Consider the following 13,312-nt stretch of genomic DNA (forward strand, 5'->3'; position numbering starts at 1 on the left):
CTGGTCCCCAATGGGAATCGAACCCACACCCCTGGCGTTACAGGTGCCATGCTCTACCAACTGAGCCACACGGTAAAATGCATGGTGAATAGCTAGTGGGATCAATGTGCCAGTTTTACCAGTGTACTAATACAATTGCTAGTTTCAGTTTGTGTAGCTAGTTGGCTAGCTAGTCAGATATTGGCTGTCTTTGACAAAGCCAGCTGTATACTGTCTACGTGTGTCCTGCCATAGTTTTATGTATCACTCAGAAAAGTGTATAAAAGAGTGAATTTAAGAACACATGTATTACTCAGTTTAAAGACACTTGGAGAGGTGAAACAATAAGTAAAATAAGTTATGAATTTAAATGCTAAAATGTAGGCAATAAAATCAGTGTGTGAAGAACTGACAGGATAGACCAGTGTTTTTGATATTGGATTTGAAATGTTTTTCTAATAACGTTGGGTATTATATTAGTACCAGTCAAAAGTTTGGACACACTTACTCATTCCAGGGTTTTTACTATTTTTTACATTGTAAAATAATAGTGAAGACGTCAAAACTATGAAATAACACATGGAATCAAATGTAAATATATTTTAGATTCTTCAAAGTAGCCACCCTTTGCCAGCTTTGCACACGTTTGGCATTCTCTCAACCGGATCATGAGGTCGTCACTTGGAATGCATTTCAATTAACAGATGTGCCTTGTTAAAATTACATTTGTGGAATTTCTTTCCTTAATGCATTTGAGCCAATCAGTTGTGTTGTGACAAGGTAGGGGGGTAGATAGCCCTATTTGGTAAAAGACCCAAGTCCATTTTATGGCAAGAACAGCTCAAATAAGCAAAGAGAAACAACAGTCCATAATTACTTTAAGACATGAAGGTCAGTCAATCTGGAAAATGTCAAGAGCTTTATAAGTTTATAAGAGCTTTAAGTGCAGTCGCAAAAACAATCAAGCACTATGATGAAACTGGCTCTTATGAGGACCACCACAGGAAAGGAAGTCCCAGGATTACCTCTGCTGCAGAGGATACGTTCATTATAGTTACCAGCTTCAGAAATTGCAGTTAAATTGCAGTCCCAATAAATGCTTCAGAGTTTAAGTAACAGACACATCTCAACATCAACTGTTCAGAGTAGACTGTGTGAATCAGGCCTTCATGGTCAAATTGCTGCATAGAAGCCACTACCAAAGGACACCAATAAGGAGGAGAGACTTGCTTGGGCCAAGAAACACAAGCAATGGACATTAGACCCGTGGAAATCTTATTTTGGTCTGGGGTTTTTGGTTCCAACCGCCATGTCTTTGAGACGCAGAGTAGGTGAACGGATGATCACTGCATATGTAGTCACCACCGTGAAGCATGGAGGAGGTGGTGTGATGTGGTAGTGCTTTGCTGGTGACATTGTTGCCCACTTATTTAGAATTCAAAGCACAGTTAACCAGCATGACTACCACAGCATTCTGCAGCGATATGCCATCCCATATGGTTTGCGTTTAGTGGGACCATTTGTTTTCAACGGGACAATAACCCAACACACCTCCAGGCTGTGTAAGGGCTATTTGACCAAGAAGGAGAGTGATGGAGTGCTGCATCAGATGACCTGGCCTCCACAATCACCTGACCTCAACCCAATTGAAATGGTTTGGAATGCAGAGTGAAGGAAAAGCAGCCAACAAGTGCTCATTATGTGTGGGAACTCCTTCAAGACAGTTGGAAAAGCTTTCCAGGTGAAGCTGGTTGAGAGCATGCCAAGAGTGTGATAAGCTGTCGTCAAGGCAAAGTGTGGCTTCTTTGAAGAATCTAAAATCAAAAATATATTTTGATTTAACACTTTTGGTTACATGATTCCATAGTTTGATGTCTTCTACAATGTAGAAAAAAAACAATGAAGCAAAAAAACAGTTGACTTTCAATATAAAACGCGACCCAAGTCAATACACAGCTGGACTCTGCTCCCGCTGTGTCCCTTTGTGCTGTTTGCAAACAAACACGTGACTGGCTCAACCGTTCTGGGGAACTACGGTAAGCTTCATAATGTGACAAGTGAAATGAAGAACGCGATCCGTTTAATGTCCTGCACAAGTTTACTGCATTCATACTGAACAAAAATATCAACGCAACAATTTCAAAGATTTGACTGACTTAGTACATAAGGAAATCCAGTCATTTCCCCCCAAAAATCATTAGGCCCTATTCTATGTATTTCACTTGCCTGGGAATACAGATATGCACCTGCTTGTCACAGACAGCTTTTGCCTCATGCAGCGGTACACATCTCATTTGCATAGAGTTGATCAGTCAGTTGATTGTGGGATGTTGTCCCACTCCTTCAATGGCTGTGTGAAGTTGCTGGATATTGCCAGGAACTGGAATATGCTGGCGTACACGTTGATAGAAAAGATCCCGAACATGCTCAATGGGCGACATGTCTGGTGTGTATGCGGGCCATTGAAGAACTGGTACATTTTCGTCTTCCAGGAATTGTGTACAGATCCTTGCGACATGTGGCTGTGCATTATCATGCTGAAACATGAGGTGATGTGGGCGGATTAATGGCGCGACAATAGGCCTCAGGAACTCATCACGGTATCTCTGTGCATTTAAATTGCCATAGATAAAATGCAACTGTGTTCATTGCACGTAATTTATGCCTGCGTATACCATAACACCACCGCCAACATAGGGCACTCTGTTCACAACGTTGACATCCGCAAACCGCTTGCCCACTCGACTCCATACACGTGGTCTGCGGTTGTGAGGCCGGTTGGATGTACTGCCAAATTCACTAAAACATGGTAAATAAATTCACATTAAATTCTCATTCTCTGGCAGCAGCTCTGGTGGATATGCATGCAGTCAGCATGCCAATTGTAAACTCTCTTAACTTGAGATATCTGTGACATTGTGTTGTGTAACAAAACTGCACATATTAGAGTGGCCTTTTATTGTCCCCAGAACAAGTCACACCTGTGTAATGATCATGCTGTTTAATCAGCATCTTGATATGCCACACCTGTTAGGTTGTTGGCAAATACTCACTAACAGCGATGTGAACACATTTGTGCACAGAATTTGAAATAAATACGCTTTTTGTTTGTATGGAACATTTCTGCCATCTTTTTATTTCAGCTCATGTAACATGGGACTAACACTTTACACGTTGCGTTTTATATATTTTCCCAGTATAGTTTATTTTATTTAAATACATCGCGTCTGTCTATATATGGCCAAATACACGTTTAAAAATGTCGACCTGTTCTTTCGATTGTTCTCGGTCGACCTATAATTTTTTGTTGTTGTCTGGGACAGCCCTAGTCATGAGGCCGTTAAACAGCCGCCATTCCATTAATAATGCAACATGTTTAGTGACAACCTATAGTAGAGTTGAAAATGCGATGGAAATCCTATTTTTTTTTCTTCTTTCCACACGTCATCACACACAAACTTTTATCAGCAACAAGTCAATTTGATGGAAACGCATCTCTGGTTGAAAAATGTTTTTTAAAATTAGATTTCTGCAGCTTTTAGAATATTCGCATTAAAATCTTTTGCCAAAGACGCATAACTACTGATTGTTATTTCCCCACCTAGAAAATCCTACAAAATTATTGCCTGAACGTCTCAATACCTTTTCTGATGCATTTCATAAACCATACTTCCTCAGTTTGAAATGCTTTTGAATGTACTGTCAGGTGTGTAATAATGTGTAATAAACGGAAACATTTGCTGTTTGGCAACCCGTGCCCTAGTCACTGTTACCTAGGGTGGGGTTTTCGAGACTAGATACATATGAACCCAGGTCTGTCGGTGCCTTATTGGGCTCCCGGGGGGGCGCAGCAGTCTTAGACACGGCATCGCAGTGCTAGAGGCGTCACTACAGTCCCTGGTTAGAATCCAGGCTGTATCACATCCGGCCGTGATTGGGAGTCTCATAGGGCGGCGCACAATTGGCCCAGTTTCGTCGGGGTAGGCCGTCATTGTAAATAAAAATGTGTTCTTAACTGACATGCCTAGTTAAATAAAGGTAAAAAATAAATAAAAATGTATAGCTTTTTTTATTCTATTCGCTGTCATTCCTTTCTATTTCCAGTTCTACCTGCCACCATGTCGCTGGAAGCACCAGACATGGGCCAAGATCCTGCACCAGACATGGGCCAAGATCCTGCACCAGACATGTCCCCAGAACTAGCTGCAGATTCCGCTCCAGCCCCAGAATTAGCCCCTGAGCTAACACCAGATACAGCCCCAGAATTAGCTGCAGATTCAGCTCCGGTCCCAGTAATGAATCCAGGTTGTAAGATCATGACATTCCGGCCCACCATGGAGGAATTCAAGGACTTTGCCAAATACGTTGCCTACATGGAGACTCAAGGAGCACACCGCGCAGGCCTGGCGAAGGTACACACACACACACATCAGGACAGTTTAGTTTAAATTGCCAAACACTAATAATTCATCCTCGTATTGTTATTACCTCTCCATCTCACTTGGTCACGGTTGTCTCTTTTCCCTTTCTTTCACTCTCGCCCCCTCGCATCCTCTCACTCACTTACTTTCACATTTCTTCCCTCCATTCTGCCCTTCTTGCAGGTGATTCCCCCCAAGGGCTGGAAGCCACGGAAGTCATATGACGTCATTGAGGAGATGACGATCCCTGCTCCCATCATGCAGGTGGTGACGGGCCAGTCAGGCCTCTTTACCCAGTACAACATCCAGAAGAAGTCCATGACTGTGGGGGAGTACCGCCAACTGGCCAACAGCAGAAAGTAGGACCTCACATCACCCAGCTACCCAGACATTCTACACCCATCGAGACCCATTCAGAATAATGAGGAAGATGCATTACTGTTATGATCAGAGACAGTTTTCTTTTCACAGTGAAAACTAAAGAATAATTTATTCTCCCAGTTTAATTTTGTAGTTTTTTTGTAGTTTAAAAAAAAGTTTTATGTAAAATGTTTTCTTTCCCAATCACAGCAATTTAGTTTACCACAGTTATGAAGAGTTGAGACCATTACAAATGGCACACTACGATTGTGAACTTTTCATCGCCTGTTTCACTGCCTTTCCCATTTAATATCTGTCTGGTGAACTATAGACCTCTCTCCCCTCCACTCCCAGGTACTGTACTCCCCGACACAAGGACTTTGATGACCTGGAGAGGAAGTACTGGAAGAACCTCACCTTTGTGTCTCCAATCTACGGGGCTGACGTCAGCGGCTCCATCTATGACTCTGTAAGTCAGCCCAGGAACAAGCCTTGCTTATTAGACATGCAGACCTGCGAACATGCATGCATTTTGCGTACCAAATACGCAATTCTCTGGCCATGTACGATCTGAGTTAAAAGTACACATAAATGAAAATGGGCTGACACATATTTTCTATAAAAAATAAATCCACTGAGTAAATCTAATATCCCGATTCTCGAGCTGCAACACACAGACATGTACAGAGTTTTTATCAACGGACATGGAGATGAATATATAATTGTTCGACGAGCTACCCCATCGAATCGATGTGTGTTGTGGAAAGGTAAACACTAATTGTTTCAAGTTAATGTTAGGGAACATAAGATGAATGCTCAGTGGGCTCTAAAATGGCAGCAGTTCACTCGCATTTGCTAGTGAAAGAAATGGAATGCCAATATGAGAAATAACTGGTCGTTTTTGTGCGAGTGTGATATACATTTAATTTGGCATCCATTAGTTGGATTTTCCACTTAACATTACGAGGATCACGCAACCTGATAGACTGTAACTGTAATTATTATCCACGTCACAAAATGCATTACAAAAGTATAATCAAAAATAAATATGAACGTCTTGGCGGCGGGGGGCCCAATCGAGTTCCTGCATGCGTCTGGTACTCTTTAAAAAGTTGGACAGGGTTGGCAGGGCTGCACATGGATTGTGAACATTAGTAACGTGTTTCTTATGGGACAAGTTCAAATGGTGCTTAACTCCCTGTTACTGTTTTCTTCTGTTTCCCACCATCTGAACACGACCCTGGCTTCACTATACAGTGCATTCAGTGCATTGGATGAAATAGTTGTTTTTTTCCCCCGCCGCTCATCAATCTACAAACAAACCCCATAATGACAAAGCAAAAACAGTTTTTTTTTAGAAATGTTTGCAAGTATTCAGACCCTTTTTACTCAGTAATTAGTTGAAGCACCTTTTGGCAGCGATTACAGCCTCGGGTCTTGGGTATGACGCTACAAACTTGTCACACCTATATTTGGGGAGTTTTTCCCCATACTCACTCCTCTGCAGATCCTCTGAAGCTCTGTCTGGTTGGCTGGGGAGTGTCGCTGCACAGCTATTTTCAGGTCTCTCCAGAGATGTTCAAGTCTGGGCTCTGGCTGGGCCACTCATGGACATTCAGAGACTTGTCCCAAAGCCACTCCTGCGTTGTCTTGGCTGTGTGATTAGGGTCATTGTGCTGTTGGAAGGTGAACCTTGGCCCCAGTCTGAGGTCCTGAGCGCTCTGGAGCAGGTCTTCATCAAGGATTTTTTTTAAACACTTTTTTATTTAACCTTTTATTTAACTCGGCCATCGGTCTTATTTTCAATGACGGCCTAGGAACAGTGAGTTAACTGCCTTGTTCAGGGGCAGAACGACACATTTGTACCTTGTCAGCTCGGGGATTCGATCTTGCAACCTTTCAGTTACTAGTCCAACACTCTAACCACTAGGCTACCCTGCCGGATCTCTCAGTACTCTGCTCCATTCATCTTTCCCTCAATCCTGACTAGTCTCCCCTTCCCTGCCACTGTAAAACATCCCCACAACAAAGTTCAATCTTGCTTTCATCAGATCAAAGAATCTTGTTTCTCATGGTCTGAGAATCCTTTAGGTGCCTTTTGCGAACTCTAACAAGCTGTCATGTGCTTTTTACTGAGGAGTGTCTTCCACTCTACTATAAAGTCTTGCTTGGTGGAATGTTGCAGAGATGGTTGTCTTTCTGGAAGGTTCTCCGATCTCCACAGAGGAGCTCTGTCAGAGTGACCATCGGGTTCTGGGTCACCTCCCTGACCCAGGCCCATCTCCCCCGATTGCTCAGTTTGGCCGGGCGCCCAGCTCTAGGAAGAGTCTTGCTGGTTTTAAACTTCTTCCATTTAAGAATGATGGAGGCCACTGTTCTTGGACCTTCAATGCTGCAGAAATGTTTTCGTACCCTTCCCCAGATCTGTGGCTCAACACAATCCTGTCTCAGAGCTCTATGGACAATTCCTTCGACCTCATGGCTTGGTTTTTGCTCTGACATGCACTGTCAACTGTGGGACCTTATATAGACAGCTGTGTGCCTTTCCAAATAATTTCCAATCAATTTAATTTACCACAGTAGGACTCTAATGAAGTTGTAGAAACATCTCAAGGACGATCAATGGAAACAGGATGCTGAGCTCAATTTCGAGTCTCTTAGCAAATGGTCTGAGTACGTATGTATAGAAGCAAGGTATTTCCGTTTTTATTTTTTTACTAAATTAGCAAAGAATTATAACCTGTTATCGCTTTGTCATAATGTGTGTAGATGGAGGACATTTTGTATTTAATCCATTTTAGAATAAGGCTGTAACTTAACCAAATGTGGAAAAAGGGAAGTGGTCTGAATACTTTAAGAATGCACTGTAGTTACAAATGGTGTGGAATTCCTTAGTACTAAGTACCTGACAGTAACACCTGTTGAGAAGTTTTAATTAAAAATAGCTGAAATATCACGTCTTCTTGTGATGTGGCCTTGATACCATCTGGTGGTGAACATGTATTACTACATGGCCTTGAACATCAATGGCAATCTTAGTCCTCATAGTAGTATAGCTATGTTATCCACTGGTATAAGACTAGCTGAAGTACAATTGTGACAAACAAACAGTTTAACTCCATGTCTATAGGCATGGCTTTTTTTCATTCAATTTATTTGGTAAATGTAGCCAATATGCTTTCATTAGGTCATCGTATTCACCCCCCCCCTCCTCCTCTGTCTGTGTTTCCAGGAGATCAGTGAGTGGAACATCGGACACCTGAACACGCTGCTGGATATGGTGGAGCAGGAGTGTGGCATCGTGATCGAGGGGGTGAACACTCCCTACCTGTACTTTGGCATGTGGAAGACTACCTTCGCCTGGCACACAGAGGACATGGATCTCTACAGTATCAACTACCTCCACTTTGGAGAGCCCAAGTCCTGGTCAGTGGCTAGATTTGTCTTTTTAGTTCTTTGCATCTCTGTCTGTCTCACTATCTCTGCTCACTTCAAAATATACATAAAATTACTTCTGTAGGTCATTTAGCACTTGTTTTGGGGGATTTCAACACATTCCTCGTGGTTATCTCTATTTTATGCGACAGCTTTTTGCTGCAATTGCATCTACATAAAAAATTGCATCTACATGGCAAGCCGAAATCACTCCTTGATTTCAGGATCTGGACAGGCTTTCGGCAGCTGCTTCTCCTAGCATCTATCATCTACATGTATAAAGCTGAAAGTGAGTTAAGGAGACTGTCCATGTACTTCTGTACTTAAACAGGTGGTCCGTCTAGACAGTCCTCTAGTGATGGTCACCAACCTTTTTTGAGTCAAGGTCGCTTTTGAGTCGAAATGCAAACTGAGATCTACCACTACGATTTTATTTTAAAAACATGACTTAAAAATGTAAGTCTATATATGTGTGTGTGTAACTGTAATCTAATTCACATCCAAATGGCAATATAGATCTGTGCAATATCCATATCTCGAGATCCATATTGTGTGCACTGTTTTGAAACGCCACTCGGCCGTGAGTAAAGTCCAGTTTTCTAGTGTTCGCTGCTTGTCGTCTCTCTCCTCTTGCAGCCCCGCCCCTATGTGTATTTTCTGTCAATATGAGTGTGTCCTACAAGCAATCTTAAATTGTCCAGGGCCAACCATCCCATAACTTGTCGCTAGGTAGCAGTAGTGCTCTTCAAACACCTCTCTCTCTCTCCCTCCCCCGTCGTTTTCTTATTAATCTTGTAATACAACCCCCCCCGTCTGTCCGTCTTCACTCTGCATCCAATTCTATTTCTTACCGTTTATGGCTCTCTCAACACTGAATCACATAAAGAGCCTCAATTTGTCAACACACCTCCATCAATTTCTTCAACCATTTCACTTGGAAGCGAATAGGAAAATCAGCACTACTGCATAGGCCCTGCGGTATCTCACACTCAAGGGGTTCATCCCAGATGGCACCCTATTCCCTATATAGTGCACTACTTTAGACCAGAGGCCCTATGGCACCCTATTCCCTATATAGTGCACTACTTTAGACCAGAGCCCTTTGGGCCCTATATAGAGAACGGGGTGCCATTTGGGACGTAGGCTTAAACTAACAGCCACTCCTGGCTAAATGAGTCGCACGGCAGCAAGGTAATGGTGGTAGATAAGGGTATCGACAGAACGCTAATGGAGGGAGACGCTTCGTCAAAGTATCAGTAACGGTGGTGATCTTACCTGGCAACCTTGGTCTCTCTCTCACGCTCTCTCTCCTTCAATCTCTCCATGGTCTCGCTGGGTGACTGATTACCCACTCCGCCATCAGTCAAGGATTGATCTTCTCTTGTTATTTTAACCTGTAGGTTTTCACTCAAAACTTGTTCCTGAAGAGCTACCCTCCTGTAGGTTTTCACTCAACTTGTTCCTGAAGAGCTACCCTCCTGTAGGTTTTCACTCAACTTGTTCCTGAAGAGCTACCATCCTGTAGGTTCTCACTCCAACCCTGTTCCTGAAGAGCTACCCTCCTGTAGGTTCTCACTCCAACCCTGTTCCTGAAGAGCTACCCTCCTGTAGGTTCTCACTCCAACCCTGTTCCTGGAGAGCTACCCTCCTGTAGGTTCTCACTCCAACCCTGTTCCTGCAGAGCTACCATCCTGTAGGTTCTCACTCCAACCCTGTTCCTGAAGAGCTACCCTCCTGTAGGTTCTCACTCCAATCCTGTTCCTGAAGAGCTACCCTCCTGTAGGTTCTCACTCCAACCCTGTTCCTGAAGAGCTACCCTCCTGTATGTTTTCTCTCCATCCCTAATCGAGCACACCATATTCTAATAATTAGCTGGTTGATGAGCTGAACCAGGTTCGTTACAACAGGGTAGGAGTGAGAACCTACAGCAGGGTAGCCCTTCAGGAACAGGGTAGGAGTGAGAACCTACAGCAGGGTAGCCCTCCAGGAACAGGTTTGTAGAGCCTTGCTTTAAGCTATATGTTTTATTGGAGGATAAAAGTCTGCAGATATGACTAGTCAGACACACAACACATTTCTCCGGAACAAGTTTGTATCTCCCCTCCATTAGAACTAGAAAAGACTCCAGCCAGAACAGGCTTGATTTTGAAAATACTTGTCTTATGATACAGTAGCCTACTAAAGCAAGAGTTTTCATTTGAAGAAATCCTATCCTTATATTGCTGGTGCTGTCATTTGACAAGTAGAAATGGCCATTTATAATGTAGGAAGTAGAGGGATGTTTTGATGATGGAATGAGAACAAGGGGCTCTGAACTGAGCCAGGCCTCACTTGCTGTGCTCATTACTACACAGGCAGGCTTTTCTCTTTCTCTCACTCTGGTGGCTACCTCTACCTCTTTCTTCCCTTCCTTTTCTCTCTCTCACTCTCTCCTTTCTTGACCTCTGGCTTTCTCTGTTTTTGATTCTCTCTTTGATTTGCTCTGTCCCTTCCTCCTCACTCCCTTGGAGGTCCCCTGTACCTGTTCAGCTCAGAGGGAACCGTTCTATTTTTCTTTCTTTTCTTCCTCTCATTTAGTCTCTCCCCTCCTGTTGCTTTTAAACCTCTCACTCAGTGGGTGTCCTGTAGTACCTGCGCTGACTCTGAGTGTACCAATCAATACCAGCATCAGTGTTGGTGTGTACCTGAGCCTTCACTTCCACTCTCCCACCATTCTCCTCTTTTCCTATTTGTCAGTCTCTTTGGATTTGTGTGTGTTTTGGTGAGTGTGTGCGGGTTGTATTTGTGAGCGTGTTTGTGTGCGGTCTCTGTGCGTGTGTGTGAGGTGTGCGAGGTGTGCGTGCGAGGTGTGCGTGCGAGGTGTGCGTGCGAGGTGTGCGTGCGAGGTGTGCGTGCGTGTGTGAGGTGTGCGTGTGCGGTGTGCGTGTGAGGTGTGCGCGTGCGGTGTGCGTGAGCGGGGCGTGAGGTGTGTGTGTGTGAGCGGGGCGTGAGCTGTGTGTGTGTGAGCTGTGCGTGAGCTGAGAGTGTGTGCGTGCGTGAGCTGTGTGTGTGCGTGAGCTGTGTGTGAGCTGCGTGTGAGCTGTGTGAGCTGTGTGAGCTGTGCGTGCGTGTGAGAGCTGTGCGTGCGTGTGAGAGCTGTGCGTGCGTGTGAGCTGTGCGTGTGAGGTGCGTGTATACATGTGTGTGAGCGTATACATGCGTGTGAGAGAGAGCGGTGCGCGTGAGAGAGAGCGGGTGTGTGTGTGTGTGAGCGGTGTGTGTGTGAGCGGTGTGTGTGAGCGGTGCGTGTGTGTGAGCGGTGCGTGCGTGTGAGCTGTGTGTGAGCTGTGTGTGAGGTGCGTGTGAGGTGCGTGTATACATGTGTGTGCGCGTGAGAGAGAGCGGTGCGCGTGAGAGAGAGAGCGGTGCGCGTGAGAGAGAGAGCGGTGCGCGTGAGAGAGAGAGCGGTGCGCGTGAGAGCAGTGTGTGTGAGAGCAGTGCGTGTGTGTGTGTGTGTGTGTGTGTGAGAGAGAGCGGTGCGTGTGTGTGTGAGAGCGGTGTGTGTGTGAGAGCAGTGCGTGTGTGTGTGTGTGTGTGTGAGAGCGGTGAGTGAGGTGTGAGTGGCTTTCCCTCTTACATATGCCCCTGTGAGGAAAAGTAATCTTCCCTTGTCACTCGTTAAAAGTACATTTACTCACTTGGATGCACCCCACAACTCTGTTTAACCGTGAACGTGTGTGTAGTGGGGAGAACATTCAAACACTGTACACACACTTCTTCCCCCTCCTTTTTTTGGGATATTGAATAATTTTCACTTTGGGGGTAATTACAGTATGTTAAACTGTGTGCAAGGAGCTGTCCCCCCCCGTGCAGCCACTGTGAAATTAACTCCATTCTCCTCCTACTCTGCTGCCGTCTGTCATTACCCCCCCAAAAAAAAAAAAAAAAATTATCTGTTGTCAGATGCTGTAAACATTGCCCGGTGGTTTGCAGAGAGTAAGAATAACTGCTGAAAATGAACATCTTAAAATTGCATAGATTCCATTTATTATACAGAGTGAGAGTCCATTATGGGTTCATTGTTCACTTAATTTTATAGATTTATCAGGTATTAGATGACGCTGGCTGTTTTTGTGTCTCTTCCCGGAAGGATGGAGATGTCAGTGCCACAGTATTGTTTCATTGGAAGTGTTTTATGAATGAAGACAACTGGCAATAGTTAAAATTGCATAATCAATTATATTGATGTCAATGGATGTTCCGCTTGGATGTTCCGCTTGGATGTTCCGCTTGCATTGTGAATCTGAAACCTTTTTAGAAGGCCTTGACAGGTACGTTTCCCAAAGACGACTTAACCTTCGTGCTAAAAGAGGATCTTTATCTTGGTAGGCCATTGACGAACGATTATCTTAAAGTTAAAATGGTTGTTTTTTGGGGGAAAACTCGACCAAGACCAGGAGAGAATGGAGAGATGATATGACCAGTCTTGTCTGTTAAACTACTGTGTGTGTTATTGAGCTACATCTTGAAGACTGCGTTGACACGCAACACCACAAGCCTGCCTATGTGTTGCAAATCAACTGTCTTTGCTGTGTAGATCAGCAAAACCGAGATGAGTTGAGCAGCTGTGAACAACCATATTAAAACACTGATGTACTGTGATTAATTTAGGAGTTTATTCAACAGGATATTGATTTGGGATATTAACCGTTTTCATGACTTTGGTTCCCTTGGTAACCCTGCTGTGTCGCAGGTTAGTTTAGGGTCAAATTCCAAATGTCGCGTACACATTTCTATATGCTCTTTCCCATATCCTCCCCAGTCTAACACGGAACCCCAACCGGCTGCGAGCGTGCGCTATCGTGCATAAATGTATTTTGCCCCCCCACACACACCAAACCCGATCACGACATGCAGGTTAAAATATCAAAAACTCTGAACCAATTACATTAATTTGGGGACAGATCGAAAGGCATTAAACATGTATGCTTGCACTTGCTAGCTAACGTTAACTTGTCCTATTTCGCTAATGTGCTGTTGCTAGCTAATTTGTCCTGGGATATAAACATTGAACGACCAACCGAATCGTTTCTAGTCATCTCCTCCTTCCAGGCTTTTCATCGTTTAATTTATATGGT

At 44.1% G+C, this 13,312-nt stretch overlaps 1 protein-coding gene across 3 annotated transcripts in view; it reads left to right on the top strand.

Annotated features, from left to right (window-relative positions):
• The window catches only part of LOC118372740 (lysine-specific demethylase 4B-like), a 121,292-nt gene that overhangs the window by 1,136 nt on the left and 106,844 nt on the right, over positions 1 to 13,312 (top strand). For 2 of the 3 annotated variants that reach the window (XM_052475330.1, XM_052475329.1), the window contains exons 2-5: positions 4,084 to 4,391; positions 4,584 to 4,759; positions 5,115 to 5,229; positions 7,993 to 8,186. In XM_052475330.1, the coding sequence (XP_052331290.1) occupies positions 4,098 to 4,391; positions 4,584 to 4,759; positions 5,115 to 5,229; positions 7,993 to 8,186 (779 nt within the window). In that variant the 5' untranslated portion in view covers positions 4,084 to 4,097. Of the gene's footprint in view, positions 1 to 1,994; positions 2,016 to 4,083; positions 4,392 to 4,583; positions 4,760 to 5,114; positions 5,230 to 7,992; positions 8,187 to 13,312 lie in introns of those variants that run through there. The other variant, XM_052475328.1, reaches the window with a different exon arrangement.

This window comes from Oncorhynchus keta, chromosome 22 (genome assembly GCF_023373465.1).
Source record: "Oncorhynchus keta strain PuntledgeMale-10-30-2019 chromosome 22, Oket_V2, whole genome shotgun sequence".
NCBI classification, from domain to species: domain Eukaryota; kingdom Metazoa; phylum Chordata; class Actinopteri; order Salmoniformes; family Salmonidae; genus Oncorhynchus; species Oncorhynchus keta.